This window comes from Apodemus sylvaticus, chromosome 4 (assembly GCF_947179515.1).
Source record: "Apodemus sylvaticus chromosome 4, mApoSyl1.1, whole genome shotgun sequence".
NCBI classification, from domain to species: domain Eukaryota; kingdom Metazoa; phylum Chordata; class Mammalia; order Rodentia; family Muridae; genus Apodemus; species Apodemus sylvaticus.
The window spans coordinates 141,877,356-141,898,177 of NC_067475.1; the positions used below are offsets into that span (position 1 = coordinate 141,877,356).

The 20,822-nt window shown below is 46.7% G+C and overlaps 1 protein-coding gene across 1 annotated transcript in view; it reads left to right on the top strand.

Annotated features, from left to right (window-relative positions):
* Tmem212 (transmembrane protein 212) overlaps positions 1-20,822 on the top strand; it is a 68,458-nt gene that overhangs the window by 4,206 nt on the left and 43,430 nt on the right. The window contains exons 2-4 of the mRNA XM_052180980.1: positions 5,491-5,550; positions 6,471-6,794; positions 7,216-7,249. Coding sequence (XP_052036940.1) covers positions 5,491-5,550; positions 6,471-6,794; positions 7,216-7,249 — 418 coding nt within the window. The remainder of the gene's footprint in view (positions 1-5,490; positions 5,551-6,470; positions 6,795-7,215; positions 7,250-20,822) is intronic.

Sequence of the window (20,822 nt, forward strand, 5' to 3'; positions counted from 1 at the left end):
TCGAACAGATCCCTTTCCTTACTTCTCTCTCCTGGCATTTTATATCACCTTTGGAGGGCAGGCGGCCTAGTCTAGTTTGCTGGTCCTGTCACGGTTGAGGCTTTGGCACTGAGACCTTGGATAATCCTAGAGAATGCCATGCTGTCACTCATCTCCAGGCCTGCGCAGTGGAGCAACGCCCCAAACCAGCCCTATTTAAATCACCTGCCATGGCCGTTAGACTTTCCCAGCGTATGTCCCAATGTTCACTTTTCTCTCCCCCTCACGGTGTACCTTCTCCAACGCTCCTCGGATTTTACATCTAGGCAACCCTGAAAGCCAAACTGCAGAGGATCTATGCATTCGGAGATAACAAAACCAATATACAGGGGAGCTAATAGCAGTTTTAATGAATGGAGAACAAAAGAAGAGAGATTAGGAGAGTTTATCACATAGCAAAGATCTGGTACGAAATCTATTAGACACAATATCAGACGGATGGGACTCAGGATGCAGCTCAGTTACTTAGCAACAATCATCACGCCTGAAACCCTAGCTCAGATCTCCAGCACCACATAAACTGGGTTTGGTGGTGCATAATCTCAGTACCTGGGAGATGGAAGCAGGAACATCCGAAGGACAAAGTCACCTTGGCTGAGCTGGAGGCTAAGCTGGGTCACATGAGGTTTTGGGGTTTCTTTTTTTTTGTTTTTTTTTTTTTGTTTGTTTGTTTGTTTGGTTTTTTGTTTCGGATTTGGTTTTTTTGAGACAGGGTTTCTCTGTGTAACCCTGGCTGTCCTGGAACTCACTCTGTAGACCAGGCTGGCCTTGAACTCAGAAATCTACCTGCCTCTGCCTCCCAGAGTGCTGGGATTACAGGCATGCGCCACCACCACCTGGCTGGCTCACATGAGTTATAACTGCCCCAGAAGGAATGCAGACGCTCTAAGGAGACAGTGTGCTGCTCGTTTTGACCATCCCCAGGAATCTGAGACAACCTTGCAGAGGAGTCTGGAGCCGGGACAGCAATGGGCAGGACCACACCTTGACCAAGACTGCCCACCTGTGCAAGCCTACCTGTGGCTCTGATTAAACCTAAACCTTCTATGAAGACCCTGAGACGAACTTGGCAGAGGGGGATGGCCCTCTCAATTCTTTCCACGGAGAGAATGGGTGACTGGTGAGATGCTTTAGGGCTGCCAGGGTCTGGGCTCTGACCTTAAAATCACTGCCAACAAGACCTGTCTCAAAATAAGTAAAAAATAAAAAATAAATACATAAAAAGATTTGTGACTAAAGATTCAAGATGTACTCCTCGACATGAGTGGAGTTTAAAGTCTAAAGACCAGGGTCCTGCAGGGACCCTGGGACCTCACACATTGCAGTCCATCTTGCATATAACATCAGTCTCCAATGTCTACACGCCTGTGAGTCAGGCTAGCTGCTTCCTGTTCAAAAGCCACCCCATTACTTGGCTGTCCCCAGATAAACGCAGTATGTACCGACCTAGCTTTTGAGGTCGTCTTCATCCAGGCACAACACAGATTTGAACCCCGATTTCCGCTTTTCTCCACCAAGCCCCCTCCACCACCCTGCTGCAGGTCTGGGATCTTGCCTAGGCCCCAAGCCCAGGATAACGTCCTCACCTCTGCAGACGAAGGTCTTCAGCTGAGCCCACCCACCCCCACCTGTCATGGAAATCAAAGCCATCCTTCAGACTTGTTCCAGGTTCTGTGTGTCCTGAAGCTTTTCTCTGTTTTCCTCCTGAACATAATGACTAAGCTCTTCTTGTGTGCCAAACACCTTCTTGACTGTTTTTTATTTTATTTTATTTGGTAAATTTATCATTTTGTTTTTAATGTATATGCATTAGAGACAGAGGCAGAGAGGGAGGGAGGACAGAAGGGAGGAAGGGAGAGAGAGAGAGAAAGAGAGAGAGAGAGATTGAGAGAGAGAGAGAGAGATCACAAGTGCAGGTATCTCAGAGTACAGAGGAGGACAGGGCATCAGACCCCCTGAGCCGGCGTTTCTGGCAGGTATGAACTGTGTGCCAGGCCGTGGGTGCCAGGAGCTGAACTCAGGTCCGCTGTGAGAGTCGTATGCACTCTTAACTGCTGAGCCTTCTCTCCTGGGCATCTTTAATGAGGACATTTGTATGTGTCTATTATTGCAAATCCCAGTGAGCGCTGGAATCGCGGCTCATGACGTTATCATGTGATCTTTTACAGCCTCTTAGCCTCTTTTGAAAAGCAGGAGAGTATCACCATGGCAGTTTATTCAACTTCATGTTTAAGACTCTAGTTTCAATGGATAGCATCCCTGATAGGTGCATGGGTTTGAACACTTGGTCCTCGCCTAGTGGGAGTATTTGAGAAGGTTATGAAAGCTTTGGGACATGAAAGCTGGTTTTTAAAGAGTCAGTCACTCAGGTCTGCTTGCGGTCTTGTATATAGCTCTGTCGGATTTCCTGTCCACTGTCTGCTTCACAACGACAGATGCAGTGTGAATGGCCGGCCTGCTGCTCCTGCCTCAAGCCTTCTCTACCTGATGCTATGTCTTCTCATGCACGTGGACAGTATCTCCCTGGAATTGTAAGCCCAAATAAATCCTTTATCCCTTAAGCTGCTTCACTGGGATGTTTTACAACAGAAATAGAAAGAAACTAATGCAAGGTCTCATGTAGGCCAGGCTGGCCTCAAACACTCTGTGTAATGAAAGATGACGTCATTGAGCTTCCTCCCGATCCTCTCTACTCTACATAAGATCTTGTGAATGACTAAGCCATATCTTCTTTTCATACGATGCCACTAACCTTTCCATTTCTATTGCTTCCTTCGAGTCGTCTGCTTCTGGGAACTGCATGCTGGACTTAGACAGTTTAAACGTCTAGAAAAAGGACTCACAATAACCAAGCTATGAAAGCATTAGCCATGCCCAGGAAAGCAAGCCAATAGCATGGCGGTGGGGTGGGGGTGGGGCGCTCTCTACTACCGCCAGACACCTCTCCTCCTGGTCCTTCCCATAACCATACTGCTTCTCCAACCCTTCACTTCCCTGATGCCCCACTCTTGCTTCATTTCCTCCTTGCCTCTGGAGGTCCCTTCTCCACTTTCAAATCTCTCCCGCTTTAATTCTACCCCACTCCTTATCTAAAAATAGATCAGCTGGCATCAGGGAAGATGGGCGCGCTCAGCTCTGGCACCCCCATTCCGTCAGCCAGGTGAATTTAACAAGTTATGGAACATCTCGCGTCCCAGGCTGCTGCTCAATGAAAGAGTCTTTTCAGAGCTGTGTGTAAACAAGGCAAAATTCAAGCTGACTGCTAGGACCAAAATAACAGGAAACTGCAGCTCTGGAGCGAGCGCTTTTCAATTTTCAAAAGGAAAGAAACCCCAGCCAACCCCACACTCAAGGCAAGCTAGAATCTCCGCATCTAGTCATGTCAGCTATCTTCCAGAGCTTCATCAGCGAAGGAGCAGACGCAGTCTCCATCTCCAGCTTCCTGTGACTGGCGACAGGCGAGCCACGGGTCAACCCGGAAGCTTAGGCAACCCCGACTCCATTTTTCCAGCTTGTTCTGCTATTTGCACACCTCTGCCTCCTTAGCGTCCCTTGGAAAGGTTTCTCTTGCAGAATCAAGCCAGGAACGTCTTTTGACTGCAGATGCTCCTGGTTTTATCCGCAAGATTTTCACAACTCTGCCATCTCCGGCTCAGCAACAGGAGGCATGCGCGATCCGGTGTTTCCCTCTCCCAGTTTCTCTAGATCCAAGTTTCAAAACAATAAATGCCCCGAATTTAGAGCTTTGTGAGCTGCAGCCCACTAAATCACATGGGCGAGGCTCTGATGTCTCCCCTTAAATGAACCAATTCAGGCCCGGCCATCCCATCCAGTCCTCTGTCGAAATAAAAATTGTGTTATTTTTAAACCAGTCTATACCTAGTATCTAATTTTAGGCTCATCTCTTCCTGACTTCCATCTGTAACTGGACCTCAGAATTCATGCTTTGAATAGGGGGTAAGGATTCTGTGGTTTGAGGATAAATGCTTTCGAGTCTCAAGAACCTCAAACAGTTCCATCTTCAGACCTCGTGATGAATCCGAGATGAGCTCAGAGATTCTTTTTCCATTATCCACTGCAACGTTCTGGATCCGCCACTCTCTCCTTCATTAACTATTTTCGTTCTGCACTGTGAGTATTTTTCTTTGAATGAGGACTATAGAGAAAATGCCCTCATAAAAGTGGATAGCGCTGCACTCAGAACACTAAATGCCGTGCCTCACGTCCATTGTAACGACTGCCTTTATATTTAGGAAACAGAGGTCGTGTGTCTGCTCCCCATCGGCAGTTAAAGGCAACACAATTTAAAATAAAATTAAAAAATGAAGAAGCAAGCTGAAAAGGATCAGATCATGGCTGGGAATGATTTCTGGGCTGGAGAACAGGTCTCCGTTCTAGTCTGTCCCATTTGCAACTTTATAAATTTATTGGAAAGATGAAAACATGTCTCAGTGAGCAAAGACGATTATAGCCAAGCCTGATGTCTGAATTCATTCCCAGGCTCCACATGGTAAAAACTATATATATATGATTAATATATATCACATATATTACATATACATATTATATATTATGTATTATGTATTATGTGTTATATGTTATATATTACATATTGTATATACACTTATATGTATTTAATATATAATATATTATATCATATATATCATATTATATATATATAAATATATATGTAATCTTTATGTTCATCTCTTCCTTTTTATCTGGACCTCAAAATTCATGCTTTGATGTGGGTAAACATACACAACACACACACATACGCACACACACAACACACACACACACCTTTCTGTTGCTGCTATTTAAAAAAAAAATAGCATAACCAAAAGCAGCTTAAGAGTTTATTCTGGCTTATGGTTCCAGAAGGTTCCTGTCTGTGGTGGCAGCCTGCAGGAGAGCCTCTTCACATTTCTACCTCCACACAAGCAGCAGCAGAGGAAACAAGCAGCAAGGGGGCTCGGCTATACCACAGCAGAGCCCATCCCCCACCCCAGCAAGGCTGCAGGTCCTGCAGGTGTCGTACCCTCCCCAAACAGCACCACCAGCTTGGGACCAAATATTCAAATACAGGAGCCTGTGGGGCCGTGTCTCATTCAGACCACCACGCGAAGCCTAGGGCGAGGTCTATAAAGCCAAGATTTAACTGTCATGACCTGACAGTAGCAGAGGTGGCTCCGGTGACGGCAAAGTCAACAGAGAGCATGGAAAATAAGTTGGTGTGACTCATGTCCTGATGACTCGAATGGCTCCTTTTCCTCCCTGCCAACACAGTTCCTTTCACAGATGAAGAGGGGATCAGAGCCGTAAATCCATTTCACCCTTGCCCTGCCTTCCAGCTCGTGATAAAGTTGTCAAGCTGTGAGACAGATTGAACTCTTAGCAGAGGCCCCTCTGATGGTGGCTGTTATTTTTTTTCCAATTTTCTTTTCACAGGCTGTCACAGCTGGATCACTTGTGCTGCTGGCTCACAGAGAGTGGGCCCAGAGATACTTGGTAAATACAAAATGTCTGCAGGGATGATTCAGTGGATTTGACGGTGTGTGTGTGTGTGTGTGTGTGTGTGTGTGTGTGTGTGTTATGGATTGAACCCAAGTACATAGGCAAACCCTTTACTCACTGAACTATATCTCCAGTCTCAATAACGCAGTTCACATCTCAACTCCGAGGTCTCCTTCCCAGCCCTCACAGACGAGGAAAGGTTAAAAGGTCCAACCGAGCCTGTTTCTAATAGCGCTGAGCTGGCTCTCTCCACGCTACAGAAAGAGCACAGCATCTGATTGATGTAGGCCTCCTTTCCATATCGAAGGCTGAAGATCTGGGCAGGGTGGAAGGCAACCTTACTGAGAGGCTCCTAAGCGTCCAGACAGTGCTACGCAACCAGAGACGACACCCTGAGAAACAAGTCCTAGGGAAGGGACTGGTTCCATTCATTTTCTTTTTCCCAACACACACCGGCCTGACGTTGGGTGTAGGATAGGGAATAGGTAAATAAAAACGTTATTGAATTGATTTCATTTTAGCACAGGATGGCAGACATGATGTCCTCCTGCAGCCTAGACTGGCAGCAAGGGAAACAGGACCTGAAAGGAAGGCTGAGTGTACTTGAGATACAGGTCAGAGGTAGGGTGTAGGCCTAGCAGACAGAAGGCCTGGCACTTACATTTGAAATGGTAGCACTGGGGTGAGGGTGGGGTGGGATCATCCAGTGTGGCACTTGGGAGGTACAGGCAGGAAAGATCAAGAGTTCGAGGCCAACTTGAGCAACATACAAAACATTGCCTGGACCTCAGGAGACCCTGTCTTGAAACTAGAAAAGAAATGAAAGCTGTATCTATCTCTCTGCTACATAGAGGAAATTAATGACCGTCACTCTCTCTCTCTCCAAGTAACAGTTTGTTTTTGCTTATTTTCAGTGGGAAGCCGCTTTCACCTTTATAATTCTGAATCTTCTGGGATGTCCGCTTCATTTCGCAATAGCCTTGCAGTCTGCCCTCCTTGGTCCCTATTGCTTCTATTCCTTCTCAGGGACTGTGGGGACCAATTACCTGGGTTACGCGGTTACCTTTCCTTTTCCGTACACGAAGTTCCCGTCGGTCTGTGTGGACCCGCTCCATTATGAAGAGTACCACCTGACCCTTCAGGCCCTGGACCTGTGCCTGAGCCTCAGCCTGTTCTGTGTGTCCCTGACAGTGTTCATCAGGCTCTCTGCAAGACTGATGCAGACCGGACACCTAAATGTAAGTCTCGACAAAGGGAGGCTGGGCTTGCTAAGTCCCGGATGGGGAGGGAGGGACTGTAGGGGATCCCTAAGTGCTCTCCCTCGGTCTCCTCTGTCTCCTGCCATGGTAGCCCGTGTCCAGCATGTTCCAGGTACTCAGGGATTGATTTAGGATGCATGTGTGGGTGTATGTCGCGATAACAACTGGTTTAGCTGTAGGCACCTCTTGCTGATTTTTATCTCAGCCTGGAATTTTAAAACTGTGTGTAGGAATATGACATTGGTACATAGTCCCACCTCTTTGGTATTTTTCTCCTTTTTAAAATTTTTAGATTAACTGATGATTTCACACATGTATATAATGTATTAGATCACGCTCACCTCACCTTACCTTCTCTTCCCCGCTTTTCTCATCCACTGACCCCCCTTTCCACAACTAGCTCCCCTTCTGCTTTTGTGTGGTGCAGTGTGGATGTGCGTGTAAGGGAGTGTATGTGGTGTGGATGTGTTCATGAGTGTGGGTGCGTGATGTGGATGTGTGTGTGTGTGTGGATGTGTTATGTGTGTAAGTAGATGTGTGTATGTGTGGTATATGGGTATATACATGAATGTGTGGTGTGTATGTATGTGTATGTGTGGTATGTGTGTGTGGTCTGTATGAGTGTGTGTGAGTGTGTATGTGTGCATAAGTAGATGTGTGTGTGTGTACGCACACGTGCACGGTGTATGGGTATGTACATGAATGTATGTGTGGTGTGTATGTATGTGTATATGTGGTATGTGTGTGGTGTGTATGTGTATGGTGTGAGTGTGTGTATATGTGTGTATGTAAGTGTGTTTGGACATGTGTAGATGGGTTGGCTTGATGGGTTTTATTGAAGTTTCCACTGAATCCTGGTTGCGGGGACATTTAATAGCACATGGGCAGTTAACCAGTGGCTACACCACTGAAGGAAACATCTCTCATTACTCCAGCAATCACTAACTGCCAAGAGCACCACAGGAAGGGGCGGGACCTCCGGATGATGGAGTGCTGGCTAATCCAGTCTTATTCTGGGAACTAACCACAAGTCTGAGCAAAGTCAGCTCTTATAAAAAGAGCTGTGTGCCCCACCCTGCTCTGCATTGATTAGAAGAGCAGAGTAGGTTTTTCCCCTGAGAACATGTATATTAAATGAACCTCAAATTTCAAACCTTAAAAAAATAGCTCCTTGTTTCCTTTTGAGAGGTCTCTTTTTGTAGCCTGAGTGAACCCGGAACTCACCACTGTGTAGCCTAGGATGGCCTCGAACTCTTGGCCATCCCAGTCTCCTTCCTACATGCTGAATTACAGGTGTGCCTCACCACACCTGGCTCTCAAACATCTACTTTTTTCATTTTTAATTTGTGTGTATGGGTGTTTTGCCTGCACGTATGGCTGTAGAGTTCATGCAGTGCCTATGGAGGCCAGAGAGGGCGTGAGAGACTTGAAACCGGAGTTACTGATGCTTGTGAGCTGTCACCTGGGTGCAGGGGACAGAATCTGAGTCCCTTGCAGTCCCTTGACTGTTGATCATCTCCTCCGGCTCAAACCAACATATAAATCATGCTCTAGCATGTTCCTTTGCAATGTCTCGTGGCGTGAGAATAGTCAATCATTTGCTTTATTTTGCTGTATTAAACTTTACCATACAAAATTTTTCTAGTAGAGAATACCAAAAGCTTTGCGGAAACTGGTTGTACAAATACTTTATGCTTTAAGTATTAGTCCACTACAGATGCTTTGATTTGGCATCTACCTATGGATTCCAAAAGGTGGCTTTGCTGCTGTTAAACCACATATGGAAAACCGTTCTCCCAGTATCTCTGTTTGGGCCATGACGGGGAAGTTTGTCTTTCCCAAACCAAGCGTTGCACATCCTAGCTTTCTTCGAAGGAGATCTGATAATAATGCTAGCGAGTGGTCCTAGCCAACTGTGGACCGTGTAGAGCTAAGCTTGCACCTTACTGGTTGTATGTTCCTCCTAACCAGTTCATTTAAGGCCTGGGGTGTTGGCACAGTGCTTCCCTGGTAAGCACAATGCTCTGCATTTGATCCCCAGCGCCACAAAAGCCAGATATGGCCAGTACACACCTGTGATCTCAGCTACTGGGAGGCAGAAGCAAGAGCATCCGTTCAAAGTCATCCTTGACTTTATAGCAAATCTCGAGTCCAGTGTTAGGTACCTAAGACCCAATCTTGAACGAACCTGGGGCTGGAGGGAAGGAGGGGAGAATTTAACTTGTCTTCAATCACACAGCTTAAAGGCAGAACCCGATTCTGAACCCAGAGCATTTCTGACCAAGCCTGATTCATTCAGCCTTCCTTGCCCCTTCCTCGTTAGTACTGCTGGCCTGCTGGTCCTAGGCCCAGCCCACTGCCACAGGATTGAAGGCGGAAGAGCTCCGGCTCCTGACTCTTCCAGGTGTGGCTGATGTGAAGAGCCTTCTTTAGACGGAGAAGCTCCGGCCGCAACCTCAGCTTCTGTGACTCAGATTCCTATCTATGGGGACAAGTGACTCTAGGTAGTGTTGGCCAGCTTCTCTTCTTCCAGTCCAGTTCTATCTACCCCAGCCAGTCAAGCTGGAGCACCGGAAGCTGGCACTCTTGATGCCTTTTGTGGTCAGTCCTGTCCTCCGCAGCTCCTACATGAGTCTGCAAAGGAAATCCTGTACATTCCTAGGAACAGAGCTGATTTTACAGGGAGGCCTGCCAAGCAGGGGCAAGCCAACCCACACTCCCTCCCCTCCCCTCCCTGCTTTGCCAGGGCATCTGGAAACTTAGAACTTGACATTTCTCCCAGGTAGCAAACAGTCCACATTTTCTAGAGTTCTTTGGTATAAGGAGCCCATGGCTAAGAGAACCAGCGAAGTGCTGGCCGCCCTGGGGGATTCGTACGCATATGGCTGCCCCCCCCAACCCCCGGACTCATAACACCTACTTTTAACACAGATGGAAGGCAGGAGAGAAAGGAAGGCAAACTGGATGTGGAGTTTGGTCGTGTGCTCCAGAGACTGTTTATTGCAGAAGCCTATCAGAAGTCCCTGGAGAGACCCAGAGAAAATGAAGAAGAGGTAGAAGTGAGTTACTTGTGGATCTCAACCCCTTGGGGGTCAAACCACCCTTTCGTGGCACTCACGTGAGACAATCAGAAAAGACAGATATATACATTTTGATTCATAATAGTATCAGCGTTACAGTTATGACAGTAATGAAAGTAATGTTCTGGCTGTGGGTCTCCACAACACGAGGAACTGAAGGGTCATAGCAAAAGGAAGGCTGAGAGCCACTGGGCTCCATGACAGAGGAAGTGGCTCTGGTTGCCCCAGCAGAGCCCCTCAGCCCCTGGGCCCGCCCACCACTGTAATGTGTTTCTCAGAGGAGATGGCCGCCCATGGACGCACTCAGACAGGTTAAGACGTTTGTTATCTGTCTTGAGATAGTGTCTCACGTAGCTGGCCTCAAACTCATTGCAGAGCTGAGGATGACCTTGGATTCCTGTTCCTCTGCTTTTACCTCCGAGATGCTGGGATTACAGGCAGGCTCTAACTTGCCTGGCTTCTGGGTTCTTATTAAAACAAATTTCTGAACCCCGCTTGAGCCCCACAATGTCAGAATCCCGAGGAAGAACATAGACAAAGTACATTTATGACACACATCCTGGGAAATTCTAATGACAAGTCAATGAATTGACATTATAACTTATTTCCTCCCTCCACCCCTCCCTCCTTTAAAGGCAAGGTATGACATAACCCAGGCTAGTCTTGAACTTGCAATGCACCCAAGGTTAACCTTGAATTTGTGGCCCTCCTGCCTCTCCCTTCAAATGCTGAGATTACAAGTGTGAGGCGCCACACCTGCTTTCTGAGGTGCTTGGACTTGAACCTGTGGTTTCTTGCATGCTAGGCAGGCACTCTGCGGCCTGAGCTGTGGCCCCGGGCCTCTTAAATCTCATTCGTCTACAAAAGCATCTCTTCTTACTGGCATTTCTGGACAGATCCCCTATTTCCCTATCTTCCTACAACGCAGCACCAATTTAGGTAAACAGCTAGATAAGTTTATTAAGGTCATTTCCCTTGAGTGCATCTTTGGATGATTTGACACGGCTAAGTCAACGAGGGTGGCGGATCGAGTTTCATTAGCCATCTTGGGGACCTGAATGTCCAAATCAGTTCACATGGCCCTGCCCCTCAGAGCCAGAGGGAACCTTTCAGGAGTTGGATCTCTCCTGCGGTGCACCATCCAGGAATGGCCTTGTGTTCAGCCTTGGCAGTGAACACTCTGACCTCCTCACTAGCCCGTGTTGCTGGATTCTCTACATAATGAAAGTGAGAGGAAAATTTTTTTTTATTTTTAATTTTTTATTTGTTTTTCTTTTTTCCGAATAATGCCCTGAATTTTCCTTTAAATTATGTATGGTACATTTTATAAAGTATGCTCCTGGCTGGTGCTTTTTATTTTATTTTTTTCTATTGCAAATACAACACTGATAACTATTACAAATGGTAATCTTAAGTGTCATTTTGAAAATCCAATATTCTTCCAGGAAAACAGAACTATCGCGAAATTTGAGGGTCAGGAGGGTTTGTTTTTTAAAAAGAGAAAAACAACGATCAAAATACATTGTAAATACGTGCACGATTCTCCAAGAAATAATAATTACATTTGAAAAACAGAGAGAGGTAAAGAAAGGTAAAGAAAAGGGAGGTAGAGGAAGCGGGGGTGTCGGGCACTCGCCTTCCCTAGCTGAGGCACCCAGGGCTGTGTTCCTCAGGGGTTTCGCTGTACATTCCTGTTTTCAGAAAAGAGCCAGGCACCCCCTGGGTCATCCCCACCCCACCCCGATAGTCTTCAGTAGGACCGAGGTTATCTTGTTATAGGTCACACAGAGAAAGGGCGGGTCAATCCTAATCTAGTCACACTGAGAAATGCTTTCAGGAGGAGGGGAACATTTGATGACTCTGAGAAACATGAAGACCTTCCCAACACGCAGCCTTTCTGTCTCAGGGTCTACGTGCCAAGGACTACAAAAACAGGATGCCCCACGCAGCCCCCACGCAGCCCCCACGCAGCCCCCACGCAGCCCCCACGCAGCCCCACGCAGCCCCACGCAGCCCCACGCAGCCCCACGCAGCCCCACGCAGCCCCACCCAGCCCCACCCAGCCCCACCCAGCCCCACCCAGCCCCACCGAGCCCCCATCACACACAACTTACGTAGGACAACCGAACCAGAAACACAGCAATTTTCAGCTTTCCCGGCCCAGTCAGAATGGGGCCGAGACCATAGGGATAAGCATTTCTGACACCCCACAGCCATTCCCTGCATCTGCTCCGCCCTCCCCCATCCAGATGGGGTGTTTCCTTTATTTTTCTTTCATTATTTTTTGTTATGCTTTGTGGCTTTTTTAATGAAAGGGGGAAGGAAAACACACCCCACCTCCTTGTTGCATGAGATGATGGTTTTACTTTGTCTAATGAATGGAGATGCTTGTTTTACAGAAAAGATGCCTGTAAACCCTTCAAGGGCAATTTAAAGACACTCAAGTAAAAATATTTATTAATGGGCAGCTCTTTCCTATAGTAGGAGACAAATAAGCTGGCATGTAATGGCGCATGTCTTGAGTATCATTAATTCTCTGCATCAGTACACATCTAAATGGGTTAGGGAGGTATTTTGAGACAGGCTCTCACAATGTAGATGGGGCTGGCAATCCCCCTGCCTCTGCCTCTGATGTGCTGGGATAACAGATACGGTTCACCACACCCAGCTTCTGTAAATGTGCTTTGAAATGGGTCCACCGGAAACTATTTTTAATTTTTTTTTTGTCAGCATCTAGTACTTACACACCGGGTAACGGTGTTCCACTGGGGCAGCTTCCACTGTGCCGTGTTCATATTGTGTAAGATCCTCTTTGATCATATTCACCCTGTTACCTCTCGCCCCCGCCCACTAACTCCCTCCTCTTCCAGCTAGCCCCGCCTTCTGCTTTCATGTCTTCAGTTCTCTTCTTGGTTCGATGAGTTTAATGCTTCCAGGGACATGGGTGAGGTGTTTCATCTATAACTCTTGCATTAGGACCTGAGGCCTCAACCTGAACTCCAGTAAGATCTCTGTAGGAATCCCACTGGGAACTGTATCCCTTAGGCAGATAGAGTAGGGTTGACTTGAGGCAGGCCCTTGTAAGAGTTAGAGTCCACTGTATGTCTCCCTCTCGCAGTCTACTGTGTTGTCTTCAGATAAGTCGGTAGAGAAATCAGAATCTAGAAGAATAGTCACAGGGGCTGGGAAGATGATAGCTCAGGGGGTAAAGTGCTTACACAGAGACAGGCAGATCCCTGGAACTCGGGGGCCACCAGTCTCGCTGAAACATGGAGCCCCAGGTCCAGAGAGAGACCTATCTAGAGGGTATGGTGGGCAGAGATAGAAGAAGCTAGCTACATAAGCCTCTGGCCTCCACGTGTGCACACACACACTTACTTGCACAAGTGTGGCACACACACACCATAGTGAGGATGGGGAGGCGACAGGGGAGAGAGAGGAGAGAGAGAAGAAAGGAGAAAGACAGAGAGAGGAGAGAGACGAGAGGAGAGAGATGGAGAAAGAGAAAAGGCAGAGAGAGAGAGAGACTATCACACAACGTGGGTATGACCACTTCTGCAGTCTCAAGTTCTGTGACAGATGCAACATAACGTGAAGACTGGTGACAGGAGAGTAACAGTAGCTGTTGTTTACCAACTAATTACTAGCTCTAGTCACCTCCAAGTAGTAGCTGTAGCTGCTAGTTAGCTGCAGGTACTAACTACAGGTACTACTTAAAAGCTAGCTTCAGGTACAAACTACAGGTGCTAGTTAGCTGCAGGCACTAGCTGGCGACAGGTAGTAGCTGTAGTTACTAGCTATCTGCAGGTATTATTAGCTAGTTACTAGCTAGATGCAGTTACTAGCTACAGGTGCCAGCTATCTTTAGGTACCGACTAGCTGCATGTGTCCATTTCACAAACAAGGACACTGAGGTGGCCCCATAAACCCTTGCAGAATCTGGAATGTAGGCCCCTGACCACCGTACCCTCTCAGGTAGGGTGTCGTCAATCCTATCACCCTGTGACCTTGCTGAGGCATGCCTCCCTCGCTCCTCCAAGACAGACAGCCTTTCTGAGGCTTCCCACTGGTGAACAACAGCCTATGATCTTAGGGTGCTTGCATCACCGAATCAACAGGACACCCCAAGGACAACAGCGGCTTACAAGAACAAAGGAGATGAGTGTGGGGCTCTTGTAGTGAACTCTGGGGGAGGGGCTGGAGAGTGCCTGCTCGCTCAGTTGTCACTAAACCATCTTGAGCTACAGCCTGTGGCCGCTCGCTCGCTCGCCAGGCCCACGGTTTCACCTTTTATCATGAAATATCCTGGAGGGCTAAATTTTCCTTTCTTCCAATCATAACCTAAAATATTATTATTAATAAATAAGTATTTGAATAGATACTAAGCAAGCTGAAAATAAGCAAGGCCTGGTGACAGCTACAGAGCGGGGAGTGGGGCAGGGGGTGGTGAGGAGGGATGGGGTGGGAGGGGTGGGGTGGAGTAGGTGGGGCTGGGCAGGGTAACCTGGAAGGGCAGTAAGACAGTTCAGGGCTACAGACTGAGTTCAAGGCCAGTCTAGGCAATTTAGTGAAACCCTGCTTTAACTTTTGACAAAGACAGTGACTAGAAGCCCAGGGCTGTAACCTGTAGAGGGCTTGCCCTTCGTGTGTGAGGCCCTGGGTTCTGTTCTGAGTAGAAGGAAGGGAGGGAGGGAGGGAGGAAGGAGGGGAGGGAGGGGAGGGAGGGAGGGGAAGCAGGGGAGGTGAAAGAAAGAAGGGGAAGGAAGGGAGGAGAAAAGAAAACATTGAAAACAATAGGGATTTTGTCTCTTTGTTTTATTAAAAGATAGAACTTTGGGGATTTGGAGATGGCTCAGTCAATACTGTACTCCCAAGTCAACATAATAGCTAGGCCCTAATCCCCAGCTCCACCGTAAGGGGTACAATACACACCTGTGCCCACTGGTCACTGGGCAGGAGGCAGATTCCTGCCGTCCACTGGCCCATCAGCATGGCTGAATGGGCAAGCTGGTAGAAAATGATGGAGGAAGACAACCAGTGTCTTATAGGGAGGCCTCCTTACCTCTCATACACACTAGCAAGTGTGTGTGTGTGTGTGTGTGTGTGTGTGTGTATCTGTCTGCATCCTGGAGCTGGAGTTACAGGTAATTCTGAGCTGCGTGGTTGTGGGTGGTGGGAACCAAACTCAGGTTCTCTGGAGGAGCTGGAACTAATGTTGTCTGCTGATCCCTGTCTCTGGCCTTTATTTTTAATTTTTTAAAAGACAGTGTTTGACTGTATAGAGTAAGCTGACTCGAATTCAATATCTTCCTGCATCATAATCTTGCTTATCGGAGTTACAAGAATGTATCACATGGCCAGAAAAATATTATCTATATATGTACACATATTTAAACTGAAATCTAGATTCCACATAGGGAAGCAAGCACGTGGCATCTCTCTTTGTGGATCTGGCTGCTTTGCCCAGCACGATGACAGTCAGTTCTATTCGTTCTTGCAACGGCTGTGCCTGCGTGTTTCTTTACCGTTGGATGGAATCCCACTGTGTACCTGCACCATGTTTTCTTCATGGGCATCTAGCCTGGTTTCATAACTTGCTGGTTGTGGATAGTGCTGCAGTAAGAGTGTGTAGGTATCTCTCTGTGGACTCCAGACTGTTCAGGTTTACAGCTGGGCCATATGGTGGTTCTGATTTCAACCTGGGGAAGACTCCATGCTGATTTCCACAGTGTCTGTCCCAGTTTACACCCTCACAGCAGCCCGAGTCCTCACCAGGGCACACTGCTGCTGTTTGGTGATTGCTATCCTGAGTGGCATGAGAAGCAATTTCAGCAACAGTCTAAATTCACGTTTCCCCGATGGCTAAGGATGCTGTGTTCATTTTTAAATAGTTGTCACATACCTGCTTCTTTTTTTGGAGGACGCTGTCAATTCAGCTCACTGGCTCACTTACTGATGACAAAAGTTTTTTTGGTATTTACTTTCTACATTTATTTCTATATTCTAGATTGCTTGGTGAATATTGAGCAAAAATTCTTTGCTATTCCATAGTCTGTCTCTTCTTTCTGTTGATTATGTAGGTTAAATATTTTAAAATGACTCCTCTTTCTCCTCCTCCTCCTCTTCCTCTTCCTCCTCTTTCAAATAAACTGGAGATGTGTCCCTTATGTATTCAATAATATAGTGGAAAGTTGCTTCTTTTCTCAGAGAGCCCACATGAAAATTTTTGTCAATTTAATATGACAGATTGAATATTGGGTAAAGAAAAGTTTTGCTCTAAAGTGGTCGAGGTAAAAAAAACAAATAAAAAGAAAGTGGTTAGAGAGATCTGAGGGTCTGTGAGTTGACGTGCACTTGTGACATGAGTAATGCTCCTAGCATGTACTGTGGCATGCGCTGACATTGTGCCTCCGCAATATGAGGTAACTTAGCGACACAACAGCGGCTTCAAATAGAAAAGAGACACGCATTCCTTCGAAAAACAAAACAAAACCGCCTCCTTCTCTACTTGCTTTCTCACGTAATGTTCCCTTCTGAGATCTCAGAAGATTGTGTCTGAATAATGTGTCAGAAGAAATGAAACTTTTATTTCAAAGTCACAGACCATGAGAGATCTGGAATGACCCCTGGAGGCCGCCTGTCTGGAACCCCTTACAAAGGTGGATCCCTTTGTAAACTTCGTATACTTTGCAAGCTTTTGCAGTTTGTAAACTTCCTCCACCCTCAAGGCGGGTAAGTGGCTCAAACATCTGGAGTTCAGCAGCAGTGGTGAGAGCAGGTACTCAGAGAGAAGGGCACTCTTAGAGGCGGCTCTCTCCGGAGCCACGCCTCTTTTTTCATCTATGCCCCCAGCCCATTGGATAGTTCTGCCCAGCTTCAGGGCAGTTCCTCCCAACAAGATTCACTGATTTTTTTTTTATGCCAATTCTCTTTTACAAATACTCTCCTGGCCATGCCCAGAAGTGTGATGTGTTAGTTCTCCTGATAGCGTTTAATCCAGTCAAGTTGGCAACCAAGATCAAGCATCTTAGAGTATTCAGAAGATAGAACCCAGAGGACTCAGCAACGGTTACCATGGAGATACAGAAGGTACACACAGATGCAAAAGAATCGTGAGAGATGAAACTGAATGACTGAATTTAATGAGTCATATTCTTAACAGGGTAAAACAGTCAGTGTCAAATAGCTCATCATTAATAAAAAGCCATTGTGAGTACCAAAGAAAAAGCAGAGGCCGGCACATCCAGCTTTAGAGCCCTGAAATACTCCAGACTTATATAGTCCATACAAATGGTGCCTTGCCCTTGACCTCACAGTTCCACAGTCTATAAGGGCTTTACTTTAAGTCCGTATTAGGTAATGATTTATGCATCTGTTTCTTTTCCTCTTCTTTGACAGAATGCCTGACAAATGGAAGGAAGGCTGGTTTGGGCTCACGGTTTGAGGGTGTGATGGGGAAATCATAGCAGCAGGGTGAGGTGGTTGGCCTCACTGTGGCCACTGTCAGGAGACGTCCAGTGCAGGGCAACCGCCCATGAAATGATGCTCCACACACACACACAAACGGAGGGCGGGTCTTCCCATCTCAGTTAATCCAATCTGGAAACTCCCTTGCAGACAAGCTCAGACGCCTGTCTGCTGGGTGATTCTAGATCTGTAATATTTTCAATACTCAGCACCACAATTACATCTGCGTTCCCCTTCTCCCTTGACAAAGAGCTCAGCTAAGGGCTCAAAGGGCGTGGCTCCTTGCCAATACGCAAGCTCCTTCACCAGTTCCTGCCCAGAGCACCTCCCTTGATGTCTTGCGCCAGGTCACGGTTCCTCCCAGTCTCTTCTCCTTTACAAGGATCGCCCCTTAGGATGGTGCCTCCTCAGCTCCTCGGGTGTTCAGCCCCACACCTCCATTTTTAGAACTCTTCCTATTCTGATGAGCCATACAATTGTCCACTTCCTGGATATTTCCCCTAGGTGTTCACAGGTACACCAACTGTTCAAGGCATTAATGAGGCTCGAGTGGGAACCCTTTTCAGGTGACACTGGGTTTGGCCAGAGACTCTACACCTCAGATCAGCTACCAAGTCCTGACATCTACAATCAAAAGGTTCTCTCCCCTGCCACCTCCTCTCAGCACCAATTCCTGGATTAAGTTTTGGACTCTGCCTTCTCCGACGCTAGGATGTATCCTTTAGCTGGGTTCTAGAATGATCTCTATCACATTCCAGTCTGCTTTTTTCATTCCCTCGCTTTATATCTGTAGAGCTTTGAATATGAATGGCTCCCATAGGCTCATAGAGTTGAATACTTAGGCACAGGTGAGTGGCACTATCAGAAAGGATTAGAAGCAGTGGTCTTTTTGTGTGAAGGAAGCATGTCACTCGGGGTAGCCTTTGAGGTTTCCCAAAACCCCATTCCAAACTCAGAGTCTCTCTCTTCCTGACGCCAATGGATTCGGAAGGCAAGCTCTCAGCTCCTTCTCCTGCACCACGTGTGCTTGCACGCCGCCATGCTTCCTGTGTGGTGATAATGCCCTAAACCTCTGAAACTGTAGACCAGCCCCAATTCAATGCTTTCTTTCATAAGAGTTGCTGTGGTCAGGGTGTCTCTTCACAGCAACGGAGCACTGACTAAGACAGCGTCCCTCTATGTCATCCCTTCATGCTCAGGATGCCATCCAAACCTCAGTCCTGACGGTCTGATGCATCCAGCTCGTCTCTGAATCTGGGAGTTTCTTGGAGGAAGCGTCTCTGCTAATCTCTCTACAAGTTTTGAGAGGTTTTTTTCTTTTTAAATGTTATATGCTATATATAGCATTTAAAATATTTATTTACTATATATTTATTTATTTACTATATATATATATCACAAACCCTCTGCTCCTCTACCTCCTCCCAATTTTATTTCTCCTCCCTTTCTTCCTCCTCCTCCTTCAGTCTATTTAGTAAAGCCTGTATACACTTGGATACTAAGCTATTCACTGGAGCTTGGGTAACCTACCATAGACAACGCCCTTGAAGAAAACCAACTCTCCCTCTCCCTGTAACCATCAACTGCCAGTGCTTCCTCAGCTAAGGGTGGGGCCTTGTGAACACCTCTCAACCATCCATGCTGGAATGTTGACTGGCTGGATCGTGTGTCTGGCTTGGTCACCATAGCTGCTGTGAGTGCAGGAGTGCCTCTGTCCTGTCATGTGCAGAAGATGCTATTTCCCAGTGTTCTCTGACATGTGCCTCTTACGCGCTCTCCATCCCCTCGTCTCTGATGTATCCTAGACTTGAGTGGAAAAGGATGTGACATAGTTCCTCATTTAGGGCCGAGCCTATGAGTAGTTTTTCCTTCCTGCCATTTCTGAACCAAGCAGGCCTGTGCTTGGTTCATTCCAGGCTGACTCTGCACTCCACGTAGGTGCCCAGTGAAGTATTAACGTGTCCTGCATGTTTTGCATCCTGATAGTCTTCAAACTCTGATGGCAGAGGCCATGACAACTCAACTCTGATTTAGAACTGATTTCTCAGTCCTGGGATAAGATCTAGTTTAAAAAACTAATTTTTTAAAAAGATCCTACTTTGAGAGATTGTCAATTGAAGTAATAATCTCCTCTATTGATTTTTCCCATCTGGACCTTAGTTCTGAAAATATTATTGACAATCCATTGATCTGACAAATAGCAGAGTTGGCCGTCATCTGACATGATTTGCAAATTCTCGTGTTCAATCAACTGCACTTCAAAAATCTGGAAGAAGTACTGTCATCTTATATTGGGGACTTGAGTAACATGGATTTTTGTATCCAAGAGCAGCCTTAGAACCGATCTTCTGGGGGTATCCAGGGATGGATACATGTTAAACACTTCAAGTTGGGAGCTACAAAGATTCCTCAGTGGTTAAGACCATTGACTGCTATTCCAGATACCTAGGTTTTATTCCCAGCACCAGCATGGCGGCTCACAACTGTCTGTACCTCCAGTTTCAGGGGCTCCATGTCTGGCCTCCACGGGCACTTTGTGCACATGGCATATGCATGCAGGCAAAGCACCCATGTGCATAAAATATTTTTGAAACCTTTCAAGTTGAATGTAGTGGTATATGCTACAATCCCAGAACTTGAGGGCTGAGGCAACCTGGACTACATTTTTGAGGCCAGTCTGGGATTTATAACAAGGCTTTATCTAAGGGAGGAGAAAGGGGAAGGAAAGAAGGGAGGAAGGAAGGAAGGAAGGAAGGAAGGAAGGAAGGAAGGAAGGAAGGAAGGAAGGAAGGAAGAGTAAAACATCATCACCAACAGCTCAAGAAAACACCCAAGCAAGATGGCAAGGTTTATTGACAAGGATTCCAATCTGTCTTGGCTGTATATCTTCCCCTTGAAAAATGGCAATACAACAACAGCACAAGTGATTCCTTTTTGTTTGTTTGTTTTGTTTTGTTTTTCAAGACAGGGTTTCTCTGTGTAGCTCTGGCTGTCCTAGAACTCACTCTGTAGACCAGGTTGGTCTCGAACTCAGAAATCCACCTGCTTCTGCCTCCCAAGTGCTGGGATTAAAGGTGTGTGCCACCACCACTCAGCCCAAGTGGCTCCTTCTAATTACTCCTCGTCAGTTGGTCAGCAAACCTATGGTTTTTAGAAATCATTTTATTGTATGTGTGTACATGCGTCTCTGTATGCATGTGTGAAAGGAGCCCAAAGGACATCAGATGTCATCCTCAGGAACGTCGGCTTCTAAGACAAGGTTTCTCACTGGCCTGGTAGTTGAGGTTGATCTTGAACTCCTAACCCTCCTGCCTCTACCTCTCAAGTGCTAAGTTATAGGTGTGCATGGCCATGCCTGTCTACATCTGTTTCATAAAGAAATAAAAATATTAGAAAGCTATCAAATTAATATTCATAGGCCCATCGATGCAAATAATGCAGTTTATCTTGCTACACTTGT